Below are 24,327 nucleotides of genomic sequence, written 5' to 3' on the forward strand. Positions count from 1 at the left end.
GGTTTAATTAGAGTAATACATATTGGTCAGTGCTTTGCTTTTAAACTTTACCTTTGGCCCATCAGCAGATCAATAGGTATTTTAATCTTCTTCTGTTTTAGAACTGGTTTTAAGACTCACAGCAGAGGCCCAGATTTCACAATCATTAATTGCTATTATCAGCCCCTTTCATTTCCTAAACGTCAGCAGTTTCTTAAAATCCTGCTCTCATTCCTCAACTAAGTTATCCCTTCTTGTTCACCACTTGGTTCTGCAGTGTCTTTCAACCAAGTACAGAGTTTGCCAATAATGGGAAGAAAAAGAACGCCCTGTAATTCTCCATTGATTAACCAGTCTATCTGCCTTCATCAACAGTTGCACACAAAACTCTAGAAGTACTCTGGCCACTTCTTGATGGATGCTGTCAAGTACTTCCAAGGCCCCACGTGTGTCTGCCAAAGAGCAGAGGACTCATATTCTTTTTCTCTTTCTTTAAACCAGTACTGAATTATCCTCTTTGGGTGGCCAATTATTCTACATATCACAATGTAACATCTTTCTTCCCAAATTGTCAGTATTTTCCAGTGTATCAAAGGTTGGGACATCAGGAGAATCTGCCATTTCCTCACTGCCTAATTCAGGGCACATCACTTAATCTCTGTGGATCTAAATATCCTCATCCATAAAATGGGATCATAAGAGAAAATTTTTGGAAATTATGAGATAATACAAATAATGTATTTTGCACAGAGTCTGGATACCATAACACATCCTATTAATGGACTGTTCCTGTTAACAGTGTTGGTATCACTGGTGTTTGTCGACTAAATAAAGGGTTACTAACTGAGTGGACACGAGGACTCTTACTAAATGGTCAACTGTATTCCCACCTGTGAATGCATCTCTTACTCGACTTAGGTAGAAAAGGAATTTGCATGATCCAGCGAACAGTCTTTTTACGTAGTGTACTGCACTATTTCAAGCAAGACTATTTCCATTGGCCACATTATGGAGTCTCCCTTCTTGTACTGCTCTTCGTATACACAATTCCTTTGCTATTTTTATAGAGTTTATTTTATTCTAAACATAAAATTATACATGTTTGTTGTAAAAATATAGAAATCTAGGAAAGTATGATGGAGAAAATAACAATTATAAAGAAAACAAGAATTATTCGTAATTCTACTTCTGGTAGTATTTTGGGTTTTTTTTTCTCACATATATACCAGTGTAGCTATATACATTATGCATACATACAGAGACAGATCAAAATCATTCTGCATATAGAAGCAATTCTACTTAAAAACAGGCTTGGTTCTCAAATGTAAATCCATTTGTTCAAAAGTCCTTAGCACAACATCTGTTGTTGTTGGGTAAAGTCAGACCATTTTGTTCTGTTGTGTAGCTTAGTTCACATCCTCAAAAGACTGAGCAGAAAGCCTATAAAAATAACAGCTTCTATATACAGTTTTATGCCCTACCTTTTTGATCAAACACCAAATCATGAGAACTCTGCATGAGAACAATGCAGTAAGTATTCTATGAAACTGTGATTCTCAATATTGCATTATCAATTGTTGTAGGACTACAAAATTTACTTGACAATTCCTTATTTTGCTTTTACAGATAACCTTGTGATACATATCACACAGAGAGATCTTAGTGTACATCTCTGGTTATTTCCTTAGGATAGATTCCTAGAAGCTGGATCAGAGGTAATGGAATCAGATAAGGATTATGATATAGATGGCCAAACGCTTTCCTGCACGATTGTACTGATTTACACACTTCCCACTCTGGCACTATCACTGCCACAAAGTTACTATTTTAAAAATCCCCCCGGTCAGGTGGGTGTGAAGATGTATTCCCTCCCACCCACCGTGGTACGTGCTTTCTGGGCTCTGGGGGTCTACACTTCCTTTAGCCCTCGCAGGCACTAGGGCTCCAAGCTCCCTGCAGTAACCCACGGCTGTCCCAGCGCCGCGGACTCATGGCACTGCCTTCTTACCTGTTTGCCACTCCCCTGGGCTCTGCCTTTTCAGAGCCACACTGACTGGCTTTGCTTACTGTGAGACCACACAGCCGTCTCTTCCGACACCAAGGGCTACAGACTGCCCTGGTCTCTGCTCTGCCACAGACTGGAAAGGGCTGTTTATGTTGCTTCATTGGTTCTGGATGGGAAGATGGTTTCTGAGCCGAGTTTCTCGTGTCCCTACTTCAAATATGCCCCTTTGACACAGTTGGAGGTAAAGTTGTCACAGCAGTGTTTAGTTTCCAAAGACCAACAAACACACACACACACACACACACACACACACACACACACACACAATTTTACTACTTGTCTTCCTACCTAGGGGTAAATAAACATAAATGAAGTGATTACTACAAACTCTTCTCATCTCAAGCAATCACATCTATCTCAATGAGCAGATTATTATAACTCCTTACATAATTATCCAGCACCAGTCAAAGAGATTTCCCAAACAGTATTCAACACAACTGTTTATCTGGGAACAATTGCCTGAGGGACTTTGGGAGCAGCACTGAGGATCCCTCACAAGGTGCTAAACACCAAATCACTGCCTTCCTAGATATTCTTTATATACTTCAGAGACTCACACACAAACACACACACCTCAAAACTTCTCACAAAATCCATAAAATACAAACTACATAAAATATAAAAAATATTGCATATTGCCAGGTCTCAAATATTAAAAAGAGAGTCTGGAAAGTAAGAAAAATAGTAATAACGTCATTTCTTAAGAAATAAAAGCCTAATGCTACTTGGAAATTAAAGATATAAGAAAGCAGAGAAATGAAGTGGACTCCAGTTTGCACGGCAAGTATGCGTTCCAAGTATGCTGTGGTTGAGTTCACCAAGGGACAGACAACTGGGGAAAAGAGAGCAGACACAATGACATGACCTCAGAAAGTATTCATTATTTAAGGGGGAAGAGAAAAAGGGGCCAGAAAAGAAGCAGCAGCTATCAAAAAGGTAGGAGAATAACCAAGATCATGCATTTACATGGAAACTGAATGAAACAGGAGCTTCAAGAAGCAGGGACAAGTCCACAGTTAAACACCGCACAACTCAAGGACAAAAACTGACATAACTGGGATTTATGCGTGGGAGGTGACCTTCCAAAGAGAATAAAAGTTCAAGCTTCTTGAATGACTTCTCTGGGGGTTCCCATTATCTCCTCCTCACCCCACGCCATTTTCTCACAGAATCTGCCATGTGTCCCCCTCCTTCTCTTCCTGTTGTCCCTGCTGAGCAGGTAACTGCCCAGAGGGCCCTCCCTCTGGGCACAGATGACGGCAGGAGGTGGACCACAGAGATTCAAGAGTTTCGAGCTAAGCTCTGTCAGGTTCTTCACCTGGAGGATGCCGTGAACTGGAGCTACGGTGGCCACGTCTGGGCCACTTGGAAACTGAGCTGAGAGGGCCTGCCAGCAGAGGGAGGGGAGGGGAAGCAGAATTGCCAGACAGCAACAGCGGTGCGAGAGCAGGGAGCCTCAGAAACAGGTGGGAGAACAGGACTCTGCCTCCTCTGGAGTCTGGGCTGCACTTCTCCCCCTGTGGTTCCACGAATTATCCCACTTGCCTTTCAGTGATTTTGAGTGGGATTTGGTGCCTCATAATCAAATTACCGCTACTGGAGACAGGGACTACTCCGTGCCATGTAGCTGTGTGCTAAATACCCTCTCACAGGATGCTCACAAGAGCCCAGCAAAATAGGTGTCATTATGCTCCCTTTCCCTGAGAGGAATCTGAAGTTCATGAGGTTAAATAACGTGCCTAAGGTCACACAGCTGCTGAGTGAGTTCGGTTCTAAATTCTCATACCACTACTCTGGGCCATACACACGACAGAAGCTCAATTACTGCTGATCGAGAAGTCCTCAGAAGTGCGTAGAGGCTCTGTCTGTGCTCTAATTTCTTCCATTATATTAAGTTATAAACGGAAGACGTTAATTTGCATTACCCATGCATCAGCATTTGGTATGCTCCATGAGAGAGGAAGTGTGTCGGAGAGAGACAGAGGCTTCAAAAAAAGAAGTTTGTGTTCTCCCGGTTCATGAAATAAACTACAACTACGATATGAACTTTATCAGAAGTTCTTAGAGATGCGAACAGAAGTATAATCCTTTTCAGTTATTAAAAGAACTGAAAGCTTTTTATGGTGCATGAAAAAGACAAACTCCTCCCTTTCAAATTATTCTACTTTCTAGTACAATTCCTTTAGCTGGGAGGACAACTTCAGACACTTTTTCAAATAACCCCAACCATTTAAAATGTACCTTTAGGAAGTCATGCTGAGAGTATATGGAAAAGAGACAGACATAGTCAGGAGAGGGGGGTGGGGAAGGGGAGAGAAGGAAGAAGAAAAGGTAAGACATTGTTTCTGAAGTAGGAAGAATTTCCCACTAGTTCTGGCCTACTTTAAAATGAGCTGGGTATTTCTATCCACAAAGAACATCTAACATTGTTTAGGTCACTACAACTTAAAAATCTTCTACTTGTTTCCTCCAAACAAATCTTTCCACCTATTTGCCATCCCCATCACACATAAATCAGGGCCACTGACATTAACTAGACACTTTCACTCAAAGTTAGGAGGCTATCTCAGTCAGCTCAGGCTGCTTTAACAAAATACTGTAGATTGAATAGCTTAAACAACATACATTTATCACAGTTCTGGAGGCTGAGAAAACCAAGATCCAGGCGCCATCCAATCCAGTTCTCTGTCTGTTAGCAGACTGTGGCTAGGAAGTAGGCTGGAAGGTAAGGTGAGATTACTTTGCCCACTCTTTCCAGGACTCACTGTATGGGTAGATACAATGATAGCTTTTACTTTTTGAGGAATTCCCATACTATTTTCCATAGTGGCTGCTCCCATTTATACTCCCACCAAACTCAAATGGCTTAAAGACCTAAACTAAGATGAGACACTGTAACTTTCCTAGAAGAAAACATAGTCAAAAACATTTTCTGACAGAAATCTCAGCAATGTTCTTCTAGCAGTCTATCCAGGCAACAGAAATAAAAGCACAAATAAACAAATGGAACGTAATTAAACTTACAAGCTTTTGCAAAGAAAATGAAACTCATAAAACAAAACAACAGCCTATGGACTGGGAGAAAATATTTTCAAATGATGTGACTGACAAGGGTTTAATTTCCAGAATATATAAAGAGCTCATACAACTTAATATGAAAAAAAAAAAAAAAACAATCTAATCCAAAAATGGTCAGAAGATCTAAACAAGCAATTCTTCAATGAAGACATACAAATGGCCAATAGGCACATGAAAAAATGCTCAGTATCACTAAATATCAGAGAAACGCAAATCAAAACTATAATGAGGTATCACCTCACACCAGTAAGAATGGCCATCATCAAAAGTCTACAAACAATAAATGCTGGAGAGGGTGTGGAGAAAAGGGAACCCTCCTACACTGTTGGTGGAAATGTACTTTGGTACAACCATCATGGAAAACAGTATGGATATTCCTCAAAAAACTAAAAACAGAGTTACCATATACGATCCAGCAATCCCACTCCTGGGCATATATCCAGAGAGAACTCTAATTTGAAAAGACACATGCACCCCAATGTTCACAGCAGCACTATTTACAATAGCCAAGACATGGAAGCAACCTAAAAGTCCATCAACAGATGACTGGATAAAGAAATTGTGGTATATTTATACAATGGAATACTATTAGGCCATAAAAAAGAATAAAATGCCACTTGCAGCAACGTGGATGGACCTGGAGATTGTTATCCTACGTGAAGTAAGCCAGAAAGAGAAAGAAAAATATCATATGATATCACTCAATGTGGAATCTAAAAAAAAAAAAAGGACACAAATGAACTTATAAAATGAATTGTGAGTTCAAGATTTGCAGATATGTAAAATAGATATACAACAAGTTTCTTCTGTATAGCAGTGAACCTATAATGAAAAAGAATATGGAAATGAATATATGCATGTATATGTATGACTAAAACATTATACTGTAAACCAGAAATTGACACAGCACTGGAAACTGACTATACTTCAATTAAATATATATATAAACAAACAAACAAGAAGACTAAAAAAAAGTTTATACACCACACCATGACCAAGTGAGATTTATCCCAGGGATGCAAGGTTGGTTTACCATGTGAAATTCAATCAATGGAACACATCCTATTAATAGAATAAAGGTCAAAAACCAAATGATCACCTCAACAGATGCAGAAAAACCCATTTGACAAAAGCTGATCCTAAAATCCAGAAAGAAATGCAAGGGATACAGACTAGCCAAAACAATCTTGAAAAGAAAAGTAAAGTTGGAGGACTCACAAGTCTTTTTGTCCCAGTTTCAAAACTTAACTTCAGAGCTATGATAATCAAGACAGTGTGGTACTGGCTAAGAATAGACACATATAGATCAATTGAACAGAAATGAGAATCCAGAAATAAACCCTTATACTTACTGTCAAATGATTTTTGAACAGAGTGTCAAGACAACTCAATGGAGAAAGAAGAGTCTTTTAATGAATGGAGCTGGAAAAAAACAAAAAACAAAAAACAAAAAACAAAAAGCAAACAAATGGTGCTGGGACAACTAAGTGTCCATATGGATAAAGTTGAACCCCAACCTCACTCTATAAACAGAAATCATTCACTGACCTAAATATAAGAGCCCAAACTCCAAAACTCTTGGAAGAAAACAGAGAGTAAATCTTTGTAAACTTGGTTTAGGCAATAATTTCTTAGATACGACATCAAAAGAATGTGACAAAAGAAAAAAGTAGGTAAATTAAGCTTAACCAAAATTAAAAATGTTTCTCCTTCAGAAGACTATCAAATAAGTGAAAAACCCATATAATGGGAGAAAATATTTGCAAACCATGTATGTACGGGACTTGTATCCAAATATATAAAGAACTCTTACAACTCAAGAATAAAAAGACAATTTTCATTTCCCTGTTGATCAGAGATGTTAAGCATCTTCTCATGTGTCTGTACGTTTTCTTTGGAAAAATGTCTGTTTAGCTCTTCTGCCTGTTTTTAATCATTTTTTTAATATTAAGTTGTATCAGTTCTTTTTAAGGACAAAAACCACATGATCATCTCAACAGAAAAAGCAGTTGATAAAATTCAACACCCATTTATGGTAAAAATTCTCACCAAAGTGGGTAGAGAGGGAGCATATCTCAACATCATAAAAGCTACATATGACAAACCTACAGCTAGCATAGTACTCAACAGTGAAAAACTCAAAAGCTTCCCACTAAAATATGGGACAAGACAAGGATGCCCACTGTCACCACTCTTATTCAACATAGTCTTGGAAGTCCTAGCCACAGCAATCAGGCAAGAGAGAGAAATAAAAGGGATCCAAATTGGAAAAGAAGAGGTAAAAGTGTCACTATATGCTGATGACATGTTACTATATATAGAAAACCCTAAAAGGTCCACACAAAAACTACTAGAGCTGATTGAAGAATTCAGCAAGGTAGCAGGTTACAAAATTAACATTCAAAAATCAGTTGCATTTCTTTACACTAACAATGAATCAACAGAAAAAGAAAGTAAAAAACAATCCCTTTTAAAAATAGCACCCAAAGTAATAGAATACCTAGGAATAAATCTAACCAAGGAGGTGAAAGAATTATACACAGAAAACTATATACCATTGATGAAGGAAATTAAAGAAGACTTTAAAAAATGAAAAGATATCCCATGCTCTTGGATTGGAAGAATCAATATTGTTAAAATGACCACACTGCCCAAGGCAATCTACAGATTTAATGCAATCCCTATCAAATTACCCAGGATATATTTCACAGAACTAGAACAAATCATAAAATTTATATGGAACCACAAAAGACCTAGAACTGCCAAAGCATTACTGAAGAGAAAGAAAGAGGCTGGAGGAATAACTCTCCCAGACTTCAGACAATACTATAGAGCTACAGTCATCAAGACAGCATGGTATTGGTACACAAACAGACATATGGACCAATGGAACAGAATACAGAGCCCAGAAATGAACCCACAAACTTTTGGTCAACTTATCTTCAACAAAGGAGGCAAGAATATACAATGGAATAAAGACAGTCTCTTCAGCAAATGGTGTTGGGAAAACTGGACAGCATCATGTAAATCAATGAAGCTAGAACACTCCCTTACACCATAGACAAAAATCAACTCAAAATGGATCAAAGACTTAAACATAAGACAAGATACAATAAACCTCCTAGAAGAAAATATAAGCAAAACATTATCTGACATACATCTCAGAAATGGTCTCCTAGAACAGTCTACTCAAGCAATAGAAATAAAAGCAAGAATAAACAAATGGGACCTAATGAAACTTACAAGCTTCTGCACAGCAAAGGAAACCATAAGTAAAACAAAAAAACAACCTACGGAATGGGAGAAAATTTTTGCAAATGAAACCAACAAAGGCTTGATCTCCAGAATATATAAGCAGCTCATAAGACTTAAGATATAAGACATAAGATATAAGACATAAGACATAAGAAACAACCAAACAACCCAATCCAAAAATGGGCAAAAGACCTAAACAAGCAATTCTCCAATGAAGACATACAAATTATCAATAGGCACATGAAAAAATGCTCAATATCACTAATTATCAGAGAAATGCAAATCAAAACTACAGTGAGGTATCACCTCACAACAGTCAGAATGGCCATCATTCAAAAGTCCACAAATGACAAATGCTGGAGAGGCTGTGGAGAAAGGGGAACCCTCCTACACTGCTGGTGGAAATGCAGTTTGGTGCAGCCACTGTGGAAAACAGTATGGACATTCCTCAGAAGACTAGGAATAGACTTACCCTATGACCCAGGAATCCTGCTCCTGGGCATATATCCAGAAGGAACCCTATTTCAGGATGACACCTGCACCCCAATGTTCATAGCAGCACTGTTTACAATAGCCAAGACATAGAGACAGCCTAAATGTCCATCAACAGATGACTGGATAAAGAAGAGGTGGTATATTTATACAATGGAATACTATTCAGCCATAAAACCTGACAACATAATGCCATTTGCAGCAACATGGATGCTCCTGGAGAATGTCATTCTAAGTGAAGTAAGCCAGAAAGAGAAAGAAAAATACCATACAAGATCACTCATATGTGGAATCTAAAAACACACAAACAAACAAAGCATAAATACAAAACAGAAACAGACTCAGACATAGAATACAAACTTGTGGTTGCCAAGGGGGAGGAGGGTGGGAAGGGATAGACTGGGATTTCAAAATTGTAGAATAGATAAACAAGATTATACTGTATAGCACAGGGAAATATACACAAGATCTTATGGTAGCTCACAGAAAAAAAAAATGTGACAATGAATATATATATATGTTCATGTATAGCTGAAAAATTATGCTCTATACTGGAATTTGACACAACATTGTAAAATGATTATAAACCAATAAAAAATGTTTTAAAAAAAAGTTGTAGAAGTTCTTTTTATATATTAATTATTAACCCTTATCAGATATATAAGTTACAAATATCTTCTCTCATTCAGTAGATTGGCTTTTCATTTTGTTGACGGTTTTCTTCACTGTGCAAAAAGCTGTTTAGTTTGATGTAGTCCCATTTGTTTATATTTGCTTTTGTTGCCACTGCATGAGGAGACAGGTCCAAAAAATACTGCTAAGGCCAATGTTAAGAAGTGAACTGCCTGTGATTTCTTCTAGGAGTTTTACGGTTTAAGCTCTTACATTCAAGTCTTTAATCCATTTTGAATTTATTTTTGTATATGGTGTAAGACAGTGGTCCAATTTCATTTCTTTGCAGGTTCAGTTTTCACAACATCATATGTTGAAGGGACAGCCTTTTCCCAATTGTATATTCTTGCCTCCTTTGTCATAGAGTAATTGCCAATACATGCATGGGTTTATTGGGCTCTCTATTGTATCCCATTGATCTGTGCATCTGTTAATATCAAAAGGACGAAAAATAACAAGTGTTGGCGAGAATGTGGAGAAAAGGAAACCCTCATGCACTGCTGGCGGGAATGTAAGTTGATGCAGCCACTACGGAAAATAGTATGAAGGTTCCTCAAAAACTTAAAAATACAACTATCATGATCCAATAATTCCACCCCTAGGTCTTGATCTGAAGAAAATGAAAACACTAACTCAAAAAGATACATGGACTTCTATGTTCATTGCACAATAATGTATAGTAGTCAGTATATGGAAACAACCTAAGTGTTCATCAATGCATGAACAGATAAAGAGGATGTGATGTGGACACACGGAACAATGGAGTATTATTTAGCCATGACAAAGAATTAAATCTTGCGATTTGCAACAACACAGATGAACCTAGAGGATATTGTGTTAAGTGAAATAAGCCAGACATAGAAAGGCAATTACTTTATGATTTCACTTATATGTGGAACCAAAAAAAAACAAAACAAATGAACAAACAAAGCAAAACAGACTTATAGATAGAGAAACAAACTGGTGGTTGCCAAAGAGGAGCAGAGTTGGGGGATGAACTAGGTGAAGGGCATTAAGAGGTACAAACTTTCAGTTACGAATTAAGTAAATAATGGGGATGTGATTTACTGCACAGAGAATATAGTCAATAATATTGCAATAACTTTGCATAGTGACAGATGGTAACTAGACTTATCGGGATGGCCGTTTCAAAATGTATATAAATATTGAATCACTGGGATACACCTGAAATTATTATGGTACTGTATGTCAATTGTACTTCAATAAAAAAAAAAGACTAAAGAGTTGAATAGACCAATTAAAAAACAAGCATAGGATTGAATAGACACTTCTCCAAAGAAGATACACAAATGGCAAATAAACAAAGGCAAAGACGCTCAACACGCTCAATTAGTCATGAGCAAAATGCAAATCAAGACCACAATGAAATACCACTTCACACCCACCATGATGTCTATCATCAAAATGATGAAAAATAACAAATTCTGGCCGAGATGTGGAGAAACTGGAACCCTGACACATTGCTGGTATGAATGATGTAGTCACTTTGGAAGACAGTCTGAAAATCCCTCAAAAGCTTAAGCTTGGAGTTACCATATAACCTAGTCATTCCACTCCTAGGCATATACACAAGAAAATGAAAACAAAGGTCCATACAAAAACTTCTACATGAATGTTCAGAGCAGTATTCTTCATAATAATCCCAAGGTAGAAACAAACCAAACGTCAACTAACTGATAAGTGGATAATGGAAATGCGGTAATATCCATACAATGGAATATTCTTCCACCTAAAAAAATGGAGTACTAATACATGCTCCAATATGAATAAAACTTGAAAACATCATGCTAAATAAAAAAGTCAATATATATGATTCTATTTACATGAAATGTCTAGAATGGGTAAATCCATAGAGACAGGAAGTAGATTACAATTGCCAGGGGCTGGGGGTAATAAGGAATAGGGAGTGACTGCCGCTGGGTACAGAGCTTTTCTCTGGGGAAACGAAAATGTTCTGTAGTTAGAAAAAAAGTGGTAATGGTGGCACATCCTTGGAATATACTAAAAACTATGGAATGAACTGTATGATAAGTGAATTATATTCCAACAAAGCTGTAATTTTTTAAACATAAGTATGTGCTCTAAGTGTTTAAACTCTTACTTAAATTGTTATGAAGTAGATGAACTTAGTCAATGTATGACTGTCAATTATAAAAGTTATTTAGTGATAAAGTGACACAAGGTTTCTACTCTGATTAACTTGACATTCAGGGAAGACTGTGTTGGACTTCCTCAGGAGTTTCTCTTATGGAGAACAAGGATTCTACCTCCCTACAGATTAAAGAGAATAACAAGCCCTACAGATCATTAAATGACTTTTAAGCTGGTAGTGGCATCCACATGTCAGGATAGTTATATACAGCCCTGCAGGTTGTGCACGAGTCATTCAGATGATGCAGCAGATGGTGCCCTCTGAAGGTGTGCTTGCTGGCAAGCCCTGCTGTGCCCTTCAAGGAGTCTTGGACCCAAGCACACTTCAGTAAGAACATCACCACCATTAATCATCTGAAAGTGCAATTTCAATTCTGATTGTGAAAGTGAACTCTGCTTCATAGGAATCTCTCTTTAGTCTTCTTAGTACATATTTAGAATTATTTCTCCCCAGCCCAGAGGAAACCTTAAGCATAATCACAGGTGGTGCTTCTGTAACCATACAAGTAATCACAATGAGTTCCATAGTCAGCTGTGCATCAAGGTCACTAGAATAAGCTTTGCCTTTAAACCTCAGGTCCTAAATGATTTGCAGGGAGTGTTCCAATTCCAGAGCTTTCTACGCACAGTTTTACTGTGAAAGCCTCTTACTTTCAGACCAGAAGTGACCTTAGAAAAAGTAAAGACAAATATATTTTGCTTATTTCTGGAAGAAAAAGGGTAAAAATGAGATATTCTAGCCTATATTCTGTATTTATTTCTTGTATGGTGCTCTTTACTAGGCATTCAATATAATTCCATTCACTGTGGATTGCATGTAGGATTTTTCCCTTATATAAATATCCTAAAACGCAGAAGGGATCTATGGAGAACAGGTAGTTCCCCTTATATTCTTGTCATTAGTGAATATTTATGAATATCTGATAGCTCTTAACCTGTCAGCTGAGTCTTCTTCAAATCTAAATAAGACTTTTTATTTTACATAGTTTCCTACAGCAGCACAACATTTCTGGAGCCGCTTCACTGGGAGGACTCTGTCAACAATCAGCATTTCACAGTCATTAACATGCAGTAAAAGACAATGAAGCATGACTCAATTAAACCACAGAAAACCTGTCTTCAGGTAACATTAACCCAGTAGTTTTCAAAACCTCTGTGGGGCTTCTGCTGCATGACCAGCATTAAGGTCAGTACTTTGAAAACCCATGCCTAAGCATCTAACAAACCCACACACAAGATGATTTAGAGGAAAGAGCAAGACTCTGTTTTGATTAACCTCCTTCCCATACTGTATCCAGATATTTTACAATTTATAGCATGCACTATCAATTAGGTCTCACTACTGCAAAGATTAAGAACAAATTCTCCACTTGAGATGTCAGTGGAAACTTAATTTGAACAGAAGATACAGTTTGGGAGACCCGTTTGGGAATCAATTCTATTTAAAACAAACAAAAAAAGGCTTATGCAAGGAGTGGTTCAGAGAAAATATGTTAGCACCCACAGTGTGAACTGACAGGACATCTGATGTCTGGGTATGACAACCCACATATTCCACAGCCAGAAAAGAGTCATAATAAAATTGCCAAGGTTCAAGAGAAAAGATGGAGCTCTTCTACCAATTTGTGAATGTACATATTTATGTCTCACTTAACCAGGAGGGCTAGATGTATTCCTTACAGAACCAGAGGCTTTTTGGTTTCTTTTTCTTTTCTTTTTTTAATGTTACTTTTTAATGGAAGTGCAGTTGATTTACAATATTAGTTTCAGGTGTACAGCAAAGCAATTCAGTTATACATATACATATATATTTTTTCTTTTCATATTCTTTTCCATGATATATTATTACGAAATTGAATATAGTTCCCCATGCTATACAGTCGGTTCTTGTTGTGTCTGGTTTTGTTTTTGCTGAACTTGAAATACTGAACACTGTAGGTTTAAGTCTGCACTATTTTAGGTTTCATATATTGAACGCAATCATTTCAGATAAAATTTCTCTCATTAAACTAAACCATTTAAAAAAAACTATATGATTTCACCAAGGTAAAGATAAAATATATTCAAATATTACATAATAAAAATTTTTGAAGACTTCATTATTTGGGTAAATTATTAAAATTCTTTTACTTCAGTTGTAACAAAAAGCATGGATAAGTGACCAGGGCCATATATTGAACTCCTGGGTAAACAGTAAAAGAAAATACCCTGGCACATTTAAAATATGATTTATAAATTCCAAGTCATTACTCGAAGTCCTAGGTTTCCGGTCGAGACAGCGGAGTGGTAGGACCACGAGATTGCCTATCCTCGTGACTACAATGAAACCACAACTGAATGCTAAACAACCAACGAAAAAAGACTGGAACCTACCAAATCATTACTCGAAGCTATGATTAACATAAATTCTTTCAAGTTTGAATTTCCTTTGTAAGAAAGCAATAAAAATATGCCAATAGAAGGGGAATCAAATAAAAACAATAGACCTTTAAGATAAACAATAATTTAAAGCATAATGTCCTTTTAAAACTGTAGACATTAAAATACACAATGAAATCACAAGTGAATTAAAAAATTATCAAAATGATGGCAACAGAATGTGACTAAATGTCCCAATCAGACCATCGCTGTTTATTATATTCAGAAGCCAGGAATATAAAATGGAAACCTAAAAAACGTGAATTTCAAGTTATGAAGGCAATTGATCAGGATAATTTAAAAGAAATGATTTTTCTGTTAGAAAATATTAAAATGAAAAAGAATATGAAAATAAATATATGTATGTATATGCATGACTAGGACGTTGTGCTGTACACCAGAAATTAACACATTGTAACTGACTATACTTCAATAAAAAAAAAGAAAGAAAATATTAAAAGATTAATGTATTAAAGTCTCAAAAAAACATTCAAAATTTACTGGTTGTATTAGTTTCCCATGGCTGCTGTAACAAATTACTACAAACCTGTGGCTTAAAACAACATAAGTTTATTCTCTTACCTTTCTGGACCTTTGAGAGGAGAATCTGTTTCTCTGCCTTTTTCAGCTTCTGGCAGCACCTGTGTCCTCAGCGTCTGGCCCTGTCCTCCATCTTCAAATTGCATAGCTCGAATCTCTGCTGCCATTGCCACATCGCCTTTTTCTCTCTGTAGTCAAGCCTCTGCTTCCCTTTCCTATAAGGACATTTGTGATGGCATTTAGGGCCCACTTAGATTATCCAGGATAATTTCCCCATCTCAAGGTCCTTAATTTACTCACATCTGCTAAGTCCCTTTTGCCATAATTAGGTAACATTCACAGGTTCCAGGGATTAGGACGGGGATATCTTTGGGGTCATTATTCAGTCTACCACATTCATCCAAAAATATATATTAAAATCCCATCTCCATCCTAGGATTTACATAAAGTAAATTATGTAAATTTACTTTCTTGATTAGCTTTACTCAGCATATGTGATTGTTTTCCATTGGGAAGTTACAGCTTGGTCAGGCTGGCTTACTACTAATATCTTTCAACCCAGGGTCTGTCCTTAGACTATCCACGTAGTCTCTCAGCCCAAGCTAGAGACACTGGGCAACATAGTAAAGGGTGCTGGTTCCTCTGAAAGATAGGTACAAACATCACTATTCTTCCCATTATTAGTCATATAGATGGATGGGTGTGTTTCATTTTGTTTTATCTAATCAGTGCATAAGTAATCTAGATTTCAAACCAAACACACTTCTGAAAATTATTCCTAACTAGTTGGGAATTTTTTTTTTTAATTTGTCCTTTTTAGAAACTATTAATTCTGGAAGTCAGGCCTAGCAAGGTGGAAATAATGCGGGCTTTGGAGTTACAGCGCTGGGCTTACTAATTATTAGGTTCTGTGTGATCTTAGGTAGTCAAATGCTTAATATTTTAGATGCTCAGTTATTCATCTATAAGATGTGATGCAAATACCTAATAGGCTTATTTTGAGAACATTAGAGTTTTTCTATAATAGCTGGCATAGAAGAGTTCCCCAATAAATACCAGTTACTTTCCACTTTTACATTAGAAAACTTGCCCATAAAAAATGCACAGTAAAATACTAAGATCAATTTACCACTGTCCAGTATTTTCTATAGAATGAATTCAGATATAACTGGTAAATCAAGTAACACGAAAATAGGAATGATCTCATTAAGTACATGATAGCAGTACATACTATAAATGTGAAATAAATAGTGCTGTCAAGTTTAATAAGAGTCAGACATTTGGTAAATTAACACCATTCTACTATTTACAAGGTTATCTACCCATGTCATTAAATAATCGTTGACCTGGCAATTCTCCCAATTTCCTACACCTCTCTGCAGTTGTGTTTTATCATTCTCAAATGTTTATGCTACAAATGCTTGCAAAGCCTCCATAAGTAAGTGTGACTTCGGAATCAAAACAATAACTTTAAGAATCCCCTTGAAAGTGATGGATGATACAGGTATTTTTCTAGATCACGGAAGGTAAGAAAATCCACACACTAAGGTGTAAAGTAAAACTTCCTTTCCCCTCCAAAAATACTTGAAGTTGTTCTCCTGAGAAAAGTCTACTTCATACATCACTCTCAAGGAAGTAAAGAAGCTGATAGAGCAACCATCCTTGCCAACACAACACAGATCTCAAATATGCAGCGAGTGGTCACAGAGGTGCTCGAAAGCAGTCTAGAATTTCTCAGATCTCTATAGGATACGTCATTAAATCTTCTCCTCCTGCTGGGTCTGACTTCTGGGGAAAAAAAGCATACAGTATAAAAATTACTATATTTGGTAGTGAATACTAACGATCACTCAGAAGGCCCATCCTTCAGTCTCTGTGGCCTTCAGCGTCCAGTTGCTTATAAATGTGACATGCTTTGATTTGATTTAATAACCTTCTTGAATTTATAGTTCAGAATTTATTGAATAAAATCTATCTGTAAAATCAGATACTCACATATATGGAGAGACATATATATTTATTTCTGGTGTTATCCCATTAACAGATTGCAAAATTAATGCAAGAAGACCAAGGTCTGTCCAAGGCAACATTTACAAAGGTGTCCGTCCCCCTTAAATTAGTAGAATCTGGAAACAGAGTCAACACAAACACACACACAAAAACCAAACGTGTAAGTGATATAAGGTAACACTGTTTTCCTACAGTGTGAGAACTGGAAGCTCAATGATGTCAACGGACTAAAAAGCTGTATTTGATTTCAATATAGAGAATACCTTAATCATTGCATGGAATGGCAGAAGAGACTATTTTGAAATGTGCAGAAATTATTCTATGATCTATATGAGAACAATCAATAGCGTTTTCTGTATTACAATAAATTTGTAAGTTGAATTTCATACATGTTACATTACATTACACAGGGCATATTCTTTAATACTCAAAACCCAGAATGGTTAATAAAAAGAACACCAAGTGATTTATACCATCCAAGGTAACATAGCACTGTTACTGTCATACTGTGTAGCAGAATGCTGTTTCTCATAGTACTGGGCCAATATAATAAGCTTTTTATAAATCCTTAGAAAGCTGTTTATGTGAAGTAAAATTACTTGGTTAATTTGGCTAATAACATTAAGAGTTAGTATACCAATTTTATGCACCAAGATCAATTAAAAAATTCCTAGAAGTTGGGTATATTTGAATCAAATGCCACTGTAAAATTAAGACAATATAGATTCCATAATACATACTATTATTTTCCAATGTATCCATAATGAAGAACTCCATAATGAAAAATCATATAAAATATGAATTTTATGTCAAAACTCTGTCAAAAAGTACAGTTCACACCAGAAGTTAGTATCACTGGGGAGTTAAAAGATTAATACAGAAACAAATACATATTACAAATATTCTTTTGTTTCTCACTTACCATGATGCAAACTGCAAAGATTTAACCTTTAAGGGTTAAGGAGTTTAATCAATGTCAATGTCTGATCTTCTGAAGGCGATAAAGAACAGTCTGTCTAGCGATACCCAACAGAACATCACTTTGTCAAGCCACAAAGCTCCCAAAAGCTTGTCAAGTAAGTTACCAGAAACCTCTTTGTGGTTAGAACTCAGCTCCTTCCTGCTTGACCTATTATTTGATATTTGACCACTTGGTTGCAAGACACTTGCTCTTTCTAGCTGAAATGTCACTGGGGCATCTTGTCAGCTCCCCGACATCTCGGCCTGACATACAATTTTACTTTTGTGTGCTACAAGGCAGAAAATGCAGGGCAATGGCCTTGTTTTAAATTCTGTCAGCATCAAAGATGGGCGTCACTCTTGGGTCCTACCAACAACAAAAACAAAAAAGGAGTCTATTTTGAAGGTCAAAACAGCCATTACCTTGAAGTTTTTCAGCTTATACTAAATACATTACCTGCTATACTGGTGTGGGAACTGTCCTTAAAAAGTGCCTAAACACACCACAGAAATCTTCTCCGCACAATTGCTCTACTTTCTTATCAAATGCACACTTGATAAAAAGTATGCGTTTTCAATGCCTGCAGGGACCAGATTCAGCAGTTAACTTAACTTGTTCAAATGGGCAAGTGGTATCATGTAGCTTTACAAGGAGCAACCTGACCTTCTCACATTGACCAGGAGTGACATTATTGTGCAGGAGGAGAAGCAGTCACATCATTTCTGTTTTGCACAACCTGCTTAAAGTTTGCAACTAAATGCTTGTCTTCAGTTGAGCTGACAAGAGAGAAGAGGGGGCTCAGTGAACCATGGCAGGGCTGCCATGAAATGACAGGAATCATTGGCATACATTTCAAATAGCTCTCTCAATCCTATTAAAGTATTGCAGTCCTGCTTTAAAATAGACAAGTATGAAACAACTTTGATAGATAGAGACTAAAATGGCTTATTGATTTTTTTAAGTCTGAGGGAAATTACCCAAAATGTGTCATTCTTTAACATTTAAAAATATGTTACATAAAAATGAGCAACTGTGATAATAAATAAAACTTAGAGGGGAAAAAAAGTTGGTTATTTCATTATTCAAGGAAACACACAGGTACCTGCACACATCAAGATATCACACAATTTTTTAAAACCCACTGCCCCTTGTGCTGAAACAGAATTCAACTGATAAGAAAATCCCCCTTCAAAACAATTATAATTGTACTGTTAACTCTTCCTGCATCTTTTTTATTTCATAAAGTCATAATCCAATCTGAGTTGGTCTCTTGGCAATAGCAGATGCAGTCCCTGGAGAGGACTGAGATGATGCCAGGGGTGCAGGATTTATACGTGTCTCCTTTAAGAAAGTGTAAGTTGTATCAAGTTCAGCTTTCAATGGCAAAAAATCCCCAACATCAATTGTGTCAGCAGGAAGAGCAGGTCTTGAAGGAAGGGAGAGATTTGAATGGTCTCGTGATCCTGTCTATGATATAAAAAAGAAAAGAATAATAAATATGGAATTGAAAACTCTTAATCAGAGTCCAAAACCATAAGCAGAGAAATGGACTAAGAATAACTGTAATATGAAATGGGGTGGAAATTGCCATTTAAATAATCTATATGATAATACATAAATATTAAATTATTTCCCAAGTTGTGACTGAACCGCTTATTTGTTCTCTGTCATAAACTTGTCAGGACATCAGGAGTTTGCCTAAACACTGAACACTAAAACTTTGTATAAAACTTTTATAAAGGTACTGAATCAGAGTCAATACAATCAGGCATTTTTTACCTCTGCTTCCATTCCCTGGCAAATTGCAGAAACCAATGCTTATTATGTTCATTTCCTTATGCTACATAATATATACTATATAATTGGCAGATTAGACTGCTCAGAAAATGAACTATGGATATTTACGTTTTTAAGTTATCAGCATGATTTATTTAATTGAACAGCATAGCACAAAGAAAAATAAGTCAATCCTGCTGCCTTCTAGGAAATAGTACACTGAGATATAATATGCCAGTGAGATGAACTTTTTGTCTTTACCTTTAGTAATATTGCCACCACCCTATATTTCTTTTGTTTTTTTAAATTGAAGTATAGTTAATTTATAATGTTGTGTTAGTTTCTGGTGTACTGCAAAGTGATTCAGTTATACATATATAACCTTTTTCATATTCTTTTTCATTATAGGTTATTACAAGATACTGAATATAGTTCCCTGTGCTGTACAGTAGGACCTTGTTATTTATCTATTTTATGTATAGTAGTTTGTATCTGGTAATCCCAAACTCTTAATTTATCCCTCCCTGCCCTTTCCCCTTTGGTAACCAGAAGTTGGTTTTCTATGTCTATGAGTTTGTTTTTGTTTTATAAATAAGTACATTTGTATCACATTTTAGATTCCACACTGAAGTGATACCATATGATTCGTCTTTCTCTGTCTGACTTACTTCACTTGGTATGATAATCTCTAGGTCCATCCTTGTTGCTGCAAATGGCATTAGTTCATTCTTTTTTATCAACGAGTAGTAGTATTCCATTGTTTCACATCTTCTTTATCCAGTCATCTGTCAATGGACATTTAGTTGCTTCCATGTCTTGGCTACTGTAAACGCTGCTGCTCTGAACATTGCAAGTATCTTTCTGAATTAAGAGTTTTCTTCGGATATATGCCAGGAAGGGGATTGCTGGATCATGTGGTAACTCTAATTTTAGTTTTATAAGGAAACTTGATACTATTTTCCATTGTGGCTGGCTGCACCAGATAACATTCTTACTAACAGAGTAGGAGGGTTGCCTTTTCTCCACCCCCTCTCCAGCATTTATCATTTGTGGACTCTTTCAATGATGGCCATTCTGACCGCCACCACCATGTTTTAATAAAGACTGTTATAAGTATTTGGAAATCATGCACAAAATATGGAACTGCAACATGAAAACAATCTGTCACATATTTTAAAACATTATGACTAGCCAGAAACTAATGGAAATCAAACTTAAGAAATCTACACACTCATGAAGTACTTGAAAACAGAATTAATATTTTGATGAAGCTATATATTTAAGCCTTAAGTAACATCAGTAATCAGGAGCTAATAGTTAACCTAAAAGAAGTCTTACCAGTAAAGCAGATAGCTATTATTTTGTGGCATTTATAGGTAGCAGGAAAATAGTGATCAATTGTACGTCAGAGTTTTCCATATTTCCAGCAAATAAATGTTGCTGAGATAATAAGTCTAGTCATGAATGTCTCCACTACAAACCACATTTTACATTGCAGAGGTTTTTAGAAAAACATCTTTTTGGTAGATTCTCCTATGGTTTTGACAACAAAATAGCGTTAACTCTAAGGATCTGCTTTATTATGTCATGTTATACAAAACCATTTCTACATGTGAAAACAAGAGGGAAGCTATCTCTGGCTTTAGGAGAGTATTAGAAATTCACTTGTATGTGTTACCATTTTTGTGGATTTTTTTAAACTACAACTGAAGAAAAATCAATGACTGCATCTAACACCTAGTTCAGCAATTTTCTTTGATCTCTGTTCTTTTGATTTCTTGATACTCCACTGCAAGCCTACAGCTGACGGAAATCATCTCTTTTTATGCTGGAAGTTAAAAAAAAAAAAGAAAAAGAAAAAGAAAAACACCTAAAATGGCCACTTGAATGACTCTATGAAGGAGAGGATTTAGCTTATCCTTATGGAAGGAAAAGAACTCCCGAGGTCATGTGTTGACTCTGATTAGCAGCACTGATGAGGTTTTACTTGCAGAACCTTAATGCTGGGCCTGAGCATATTAGTTCAGAACCTGAGAAGGGGCATCTCATTACATCGGAGTCTGGAGATGTAGACTCCTGCACTTTTCCTGCTGCTAGAACCACCTTATGTGATTTTTTTTTTTAAGCCAGTTGTCTGAATTGGTAGTGTTATTACTTGATCGATTTTGCTGCTGTAAAGACTACAATGTCATCTACCAACTCAGACCCGGGGGTAAGAGGAATACTGAAACAGCAGCAGATGGTGGGGCATGACTGTCTTCATAATAAAACTCAGAGCAATCGTATTGTTTATTATGAAAAAAGAATATCGTCAGGCAAGACTTCAAAAGTTTGTTGTTACATCTTTATATTTCAAGTTCTGGTCTGAGACAACTATACGTGCAAAGGGAGGGGCGTGCAGAATCAGAGCAAGATGGTCAGCTCTTCCCTGAGGGTATCTTCTTCCTGATGCTTTAGCCGTGAGACAGGTAACGGTGCCAAACTGACCAATCACTCCTGCTTTGCAATGTTACATAAACATGTAATTTACCTAAATCTATGTTCTGTACTTCCTTTTTTGTTCTTATGATTCTATCAACCTAACACATTAGCAAAGTCATCTTTTATGGAACTGCTCACTTCCCCTTAATATCTTACGCGGATCTTGGCAGTCTACAAAGGGGCCCCTCTTTTGCCTTTTCTCATTTTACTTTTTCATATGTCTATTTTCCACTGTGTTTTCTGAAAGTATTTTTTAAATCTAATATAACGTTTTATGACTAAATAACCTGAAATGGGGTACTGAGTATTTCTCTAGTATTTCAAATCAGAGTCTCACTTTTTGTATACTATCTTCCAACGTTACGTCCTAAACATAGGAAATAACCTACAAAAAAAGAGATTCCTTCAGACTTGTACCCCTCAAAAGGTAGGCACTCCATCAAGTAAACAGACTTACTTTTGTGTAAATGAAAACATTTTTTTCTGTCACTGAAGTCATTTACTGTACTTCATACACTGCTATAAAATAATCTTTTTCATGAAATGGGATAAAATTTGATTATAAGTCACTTAACAGCTTAAAAACAAACCATCAAAATTTCTGGTGAAATCTTGATTTCAAAATGGCATGTTAAAATAACAAGTAAATATAAACTACTTTTCTTGCTACAAATAAGACTCAGAAATATATCATAACACTTTTAATGTAACACAGAGAATAAAAGACAATTAAATAAATTCTTATCAGAGACCATTAAAAGTTAACATTCACCATCTGATCTTATGTTTTAAATCTGTGGTCATTTAAGTTACTTTTTAAACTCCTGAGGTGTTCTGGTAGTCTCTCATATAAATCCAAATTAAAGCAATTTTAAAAAAGAAATTAGTTACCTGAAATAAAAGCTAGGTGTCATGTGAATCTTTATGGAGGCACTTTCATTTACTCAATAAGCTATAAATGATTCTATTTGAACTGTTACAGCCCATCAGCTAAAAATATTTATTCACTATACAAAATGTGTCTACTACATTTCTGCATTTAAAAAAATCTAACGAAATATACTAATTAGACATGTCCACTAACCAGTTTTCAAGGCTTTAATATCTTAGTTTTCTAAGAGTGTTTTTTCAACAACAAAAATAAAATATTAGTGTAATAATAAGATAATGACTCAACAATTGTACATGAATCAAAGCCACTTTGCAGTCCTAGCCTTCTCGAAACAATGACACTAAGCCATTTGCCTCCTGTGTAGCATTTATGACCGAGTTAAGTCTTCTAGAAACTAGTACTACAAAAAATGAAGGGTGATGTGATTTAGTAAGCCTGAATAGTATTGCAAGGAGATTATGCTAGACACATAGTACGGTGAAAAGAATACTAGACTAGGGGTCAGAAGACTATGGTTTTTCTTCCCAGTTCTGTTCTAATCTAGCTGGGCTATTTGGGCAAGTGAACTAGTCCTCCTAGGTCTCACTTCCCTGGCCTGTGAAATGAAGAGCTAGGCTCTCTCCAGCTCTGATGTTCTACAGGTCCACCATGATTCCAACCCATGATGACATGTAAGGTTAACGCCTAACTTTTGTCAGTGACATTAACCCAGAAATCAGAGTTTTCCAAACATAATACTTAAGATTTTGAGAGGCTATAGATGGACCATTTTTAAGGGGAAGGAATACATACTGCATATGGTTCTTTAAAAAAAGGCAAATAGATAACAAAATTAGCCACAGTTTAGATGATGTGGCTACATTCAATTAAATTCCTGTGATACATTTTTTATTACTTCGACCTCCATGATGATGTTTTAAGCTCTGTAAATTATTGACTGATTTTAAGTAGAGTGTGCAGTTCCACATAAACTGATGAAGGAATCAGAGTACCCACAAGAGGGCCTTACAGTGAGGCTCCCTCGCCATTTCTACTTTAGCTCCTAATGTGTTCTCACCACTAGAGCCTCAGTACTCAACATCACAGAGTTTTCTTCCTTCCAAATACTTCAAGTTAGTTAACCAAATGTTACCTGCCTATTTTCCAGTTCTGCTGTGCTGACATCATAGGACACTGCAGCTCACACAATCAGAGTTGGCAATACTTATATACATAATTTTCTCTTGTGGAATGCTCAGTTATGTACCTGAGACATCTATCCACACACACATATAAATATAACTGATAAATAAATACATATATACTTGCTATATGCATATTTGTGTGTATATACATAAACATATGAGCATGTATGTATATATATATATACGTATGTATGTGTATATATATATATATACACACACACACATACTTGCTACCACATCATTAATTATTTATTCCTTGTAGTTATCAATTCTAATTTTTAGTTACTAATATCAAACCTGTAGAACATTTTATACAACATTCTCTCCATAAGTCACTAAATCTTAGCACAGA

The 24,327-nt window shown here is 36.2% G+C and overlaps 1 protein-coding gene across 15 annotated transcripts in view; it reads right to left on the reverse strand.

Annotated features, from left to right (window-relative positions):
• CCDC171 (coiled-coil domain containing 171) overlaps positions 1–24,327 on the reverse strand; it is a 488,107-nt gene that overhangs the window by 199,008 nt on the left and 264,772 nt on the right. For 14 of the 15 annotated variants that reach the window (XM_032477674.1, XM_032477673.1, XM_032477672.1 and 11 more), the window contains 2 exons: positions 16,667–19,109; positions 14,714–14,886 (listed from right to left, as the gene is read on the reverse strand). In XM_032477674.1, coding sequence (XP_032333565.1) covers positions 18,888–19,109 — 222 coding nt within the window. In that variant the 3' untranslated portion in view covers positions 14,714–14,886; positions 16,667–18,887. The remainder of the gene's footprint in view (positions 1–14,713; positions 14,887–16,666; positions 19,110–24,327) is intronic. The other variant, XM_032477676.1, reaches the window with a different exon arrangement.

This window comes from Camelus ferus, chromosome 4 (genome assembly GCF_009834535.1).
Source record: "Camelus ferus isolate YT-003-E chromosome 4, BCGSAC_Cfer_1.0, whole genome shotgun sequence".
NCBI lineage: Eukaryota > Metazoa > Chordata > Mammalia > Artiodactyla > Camelidae > Camelus > Camelus ferus.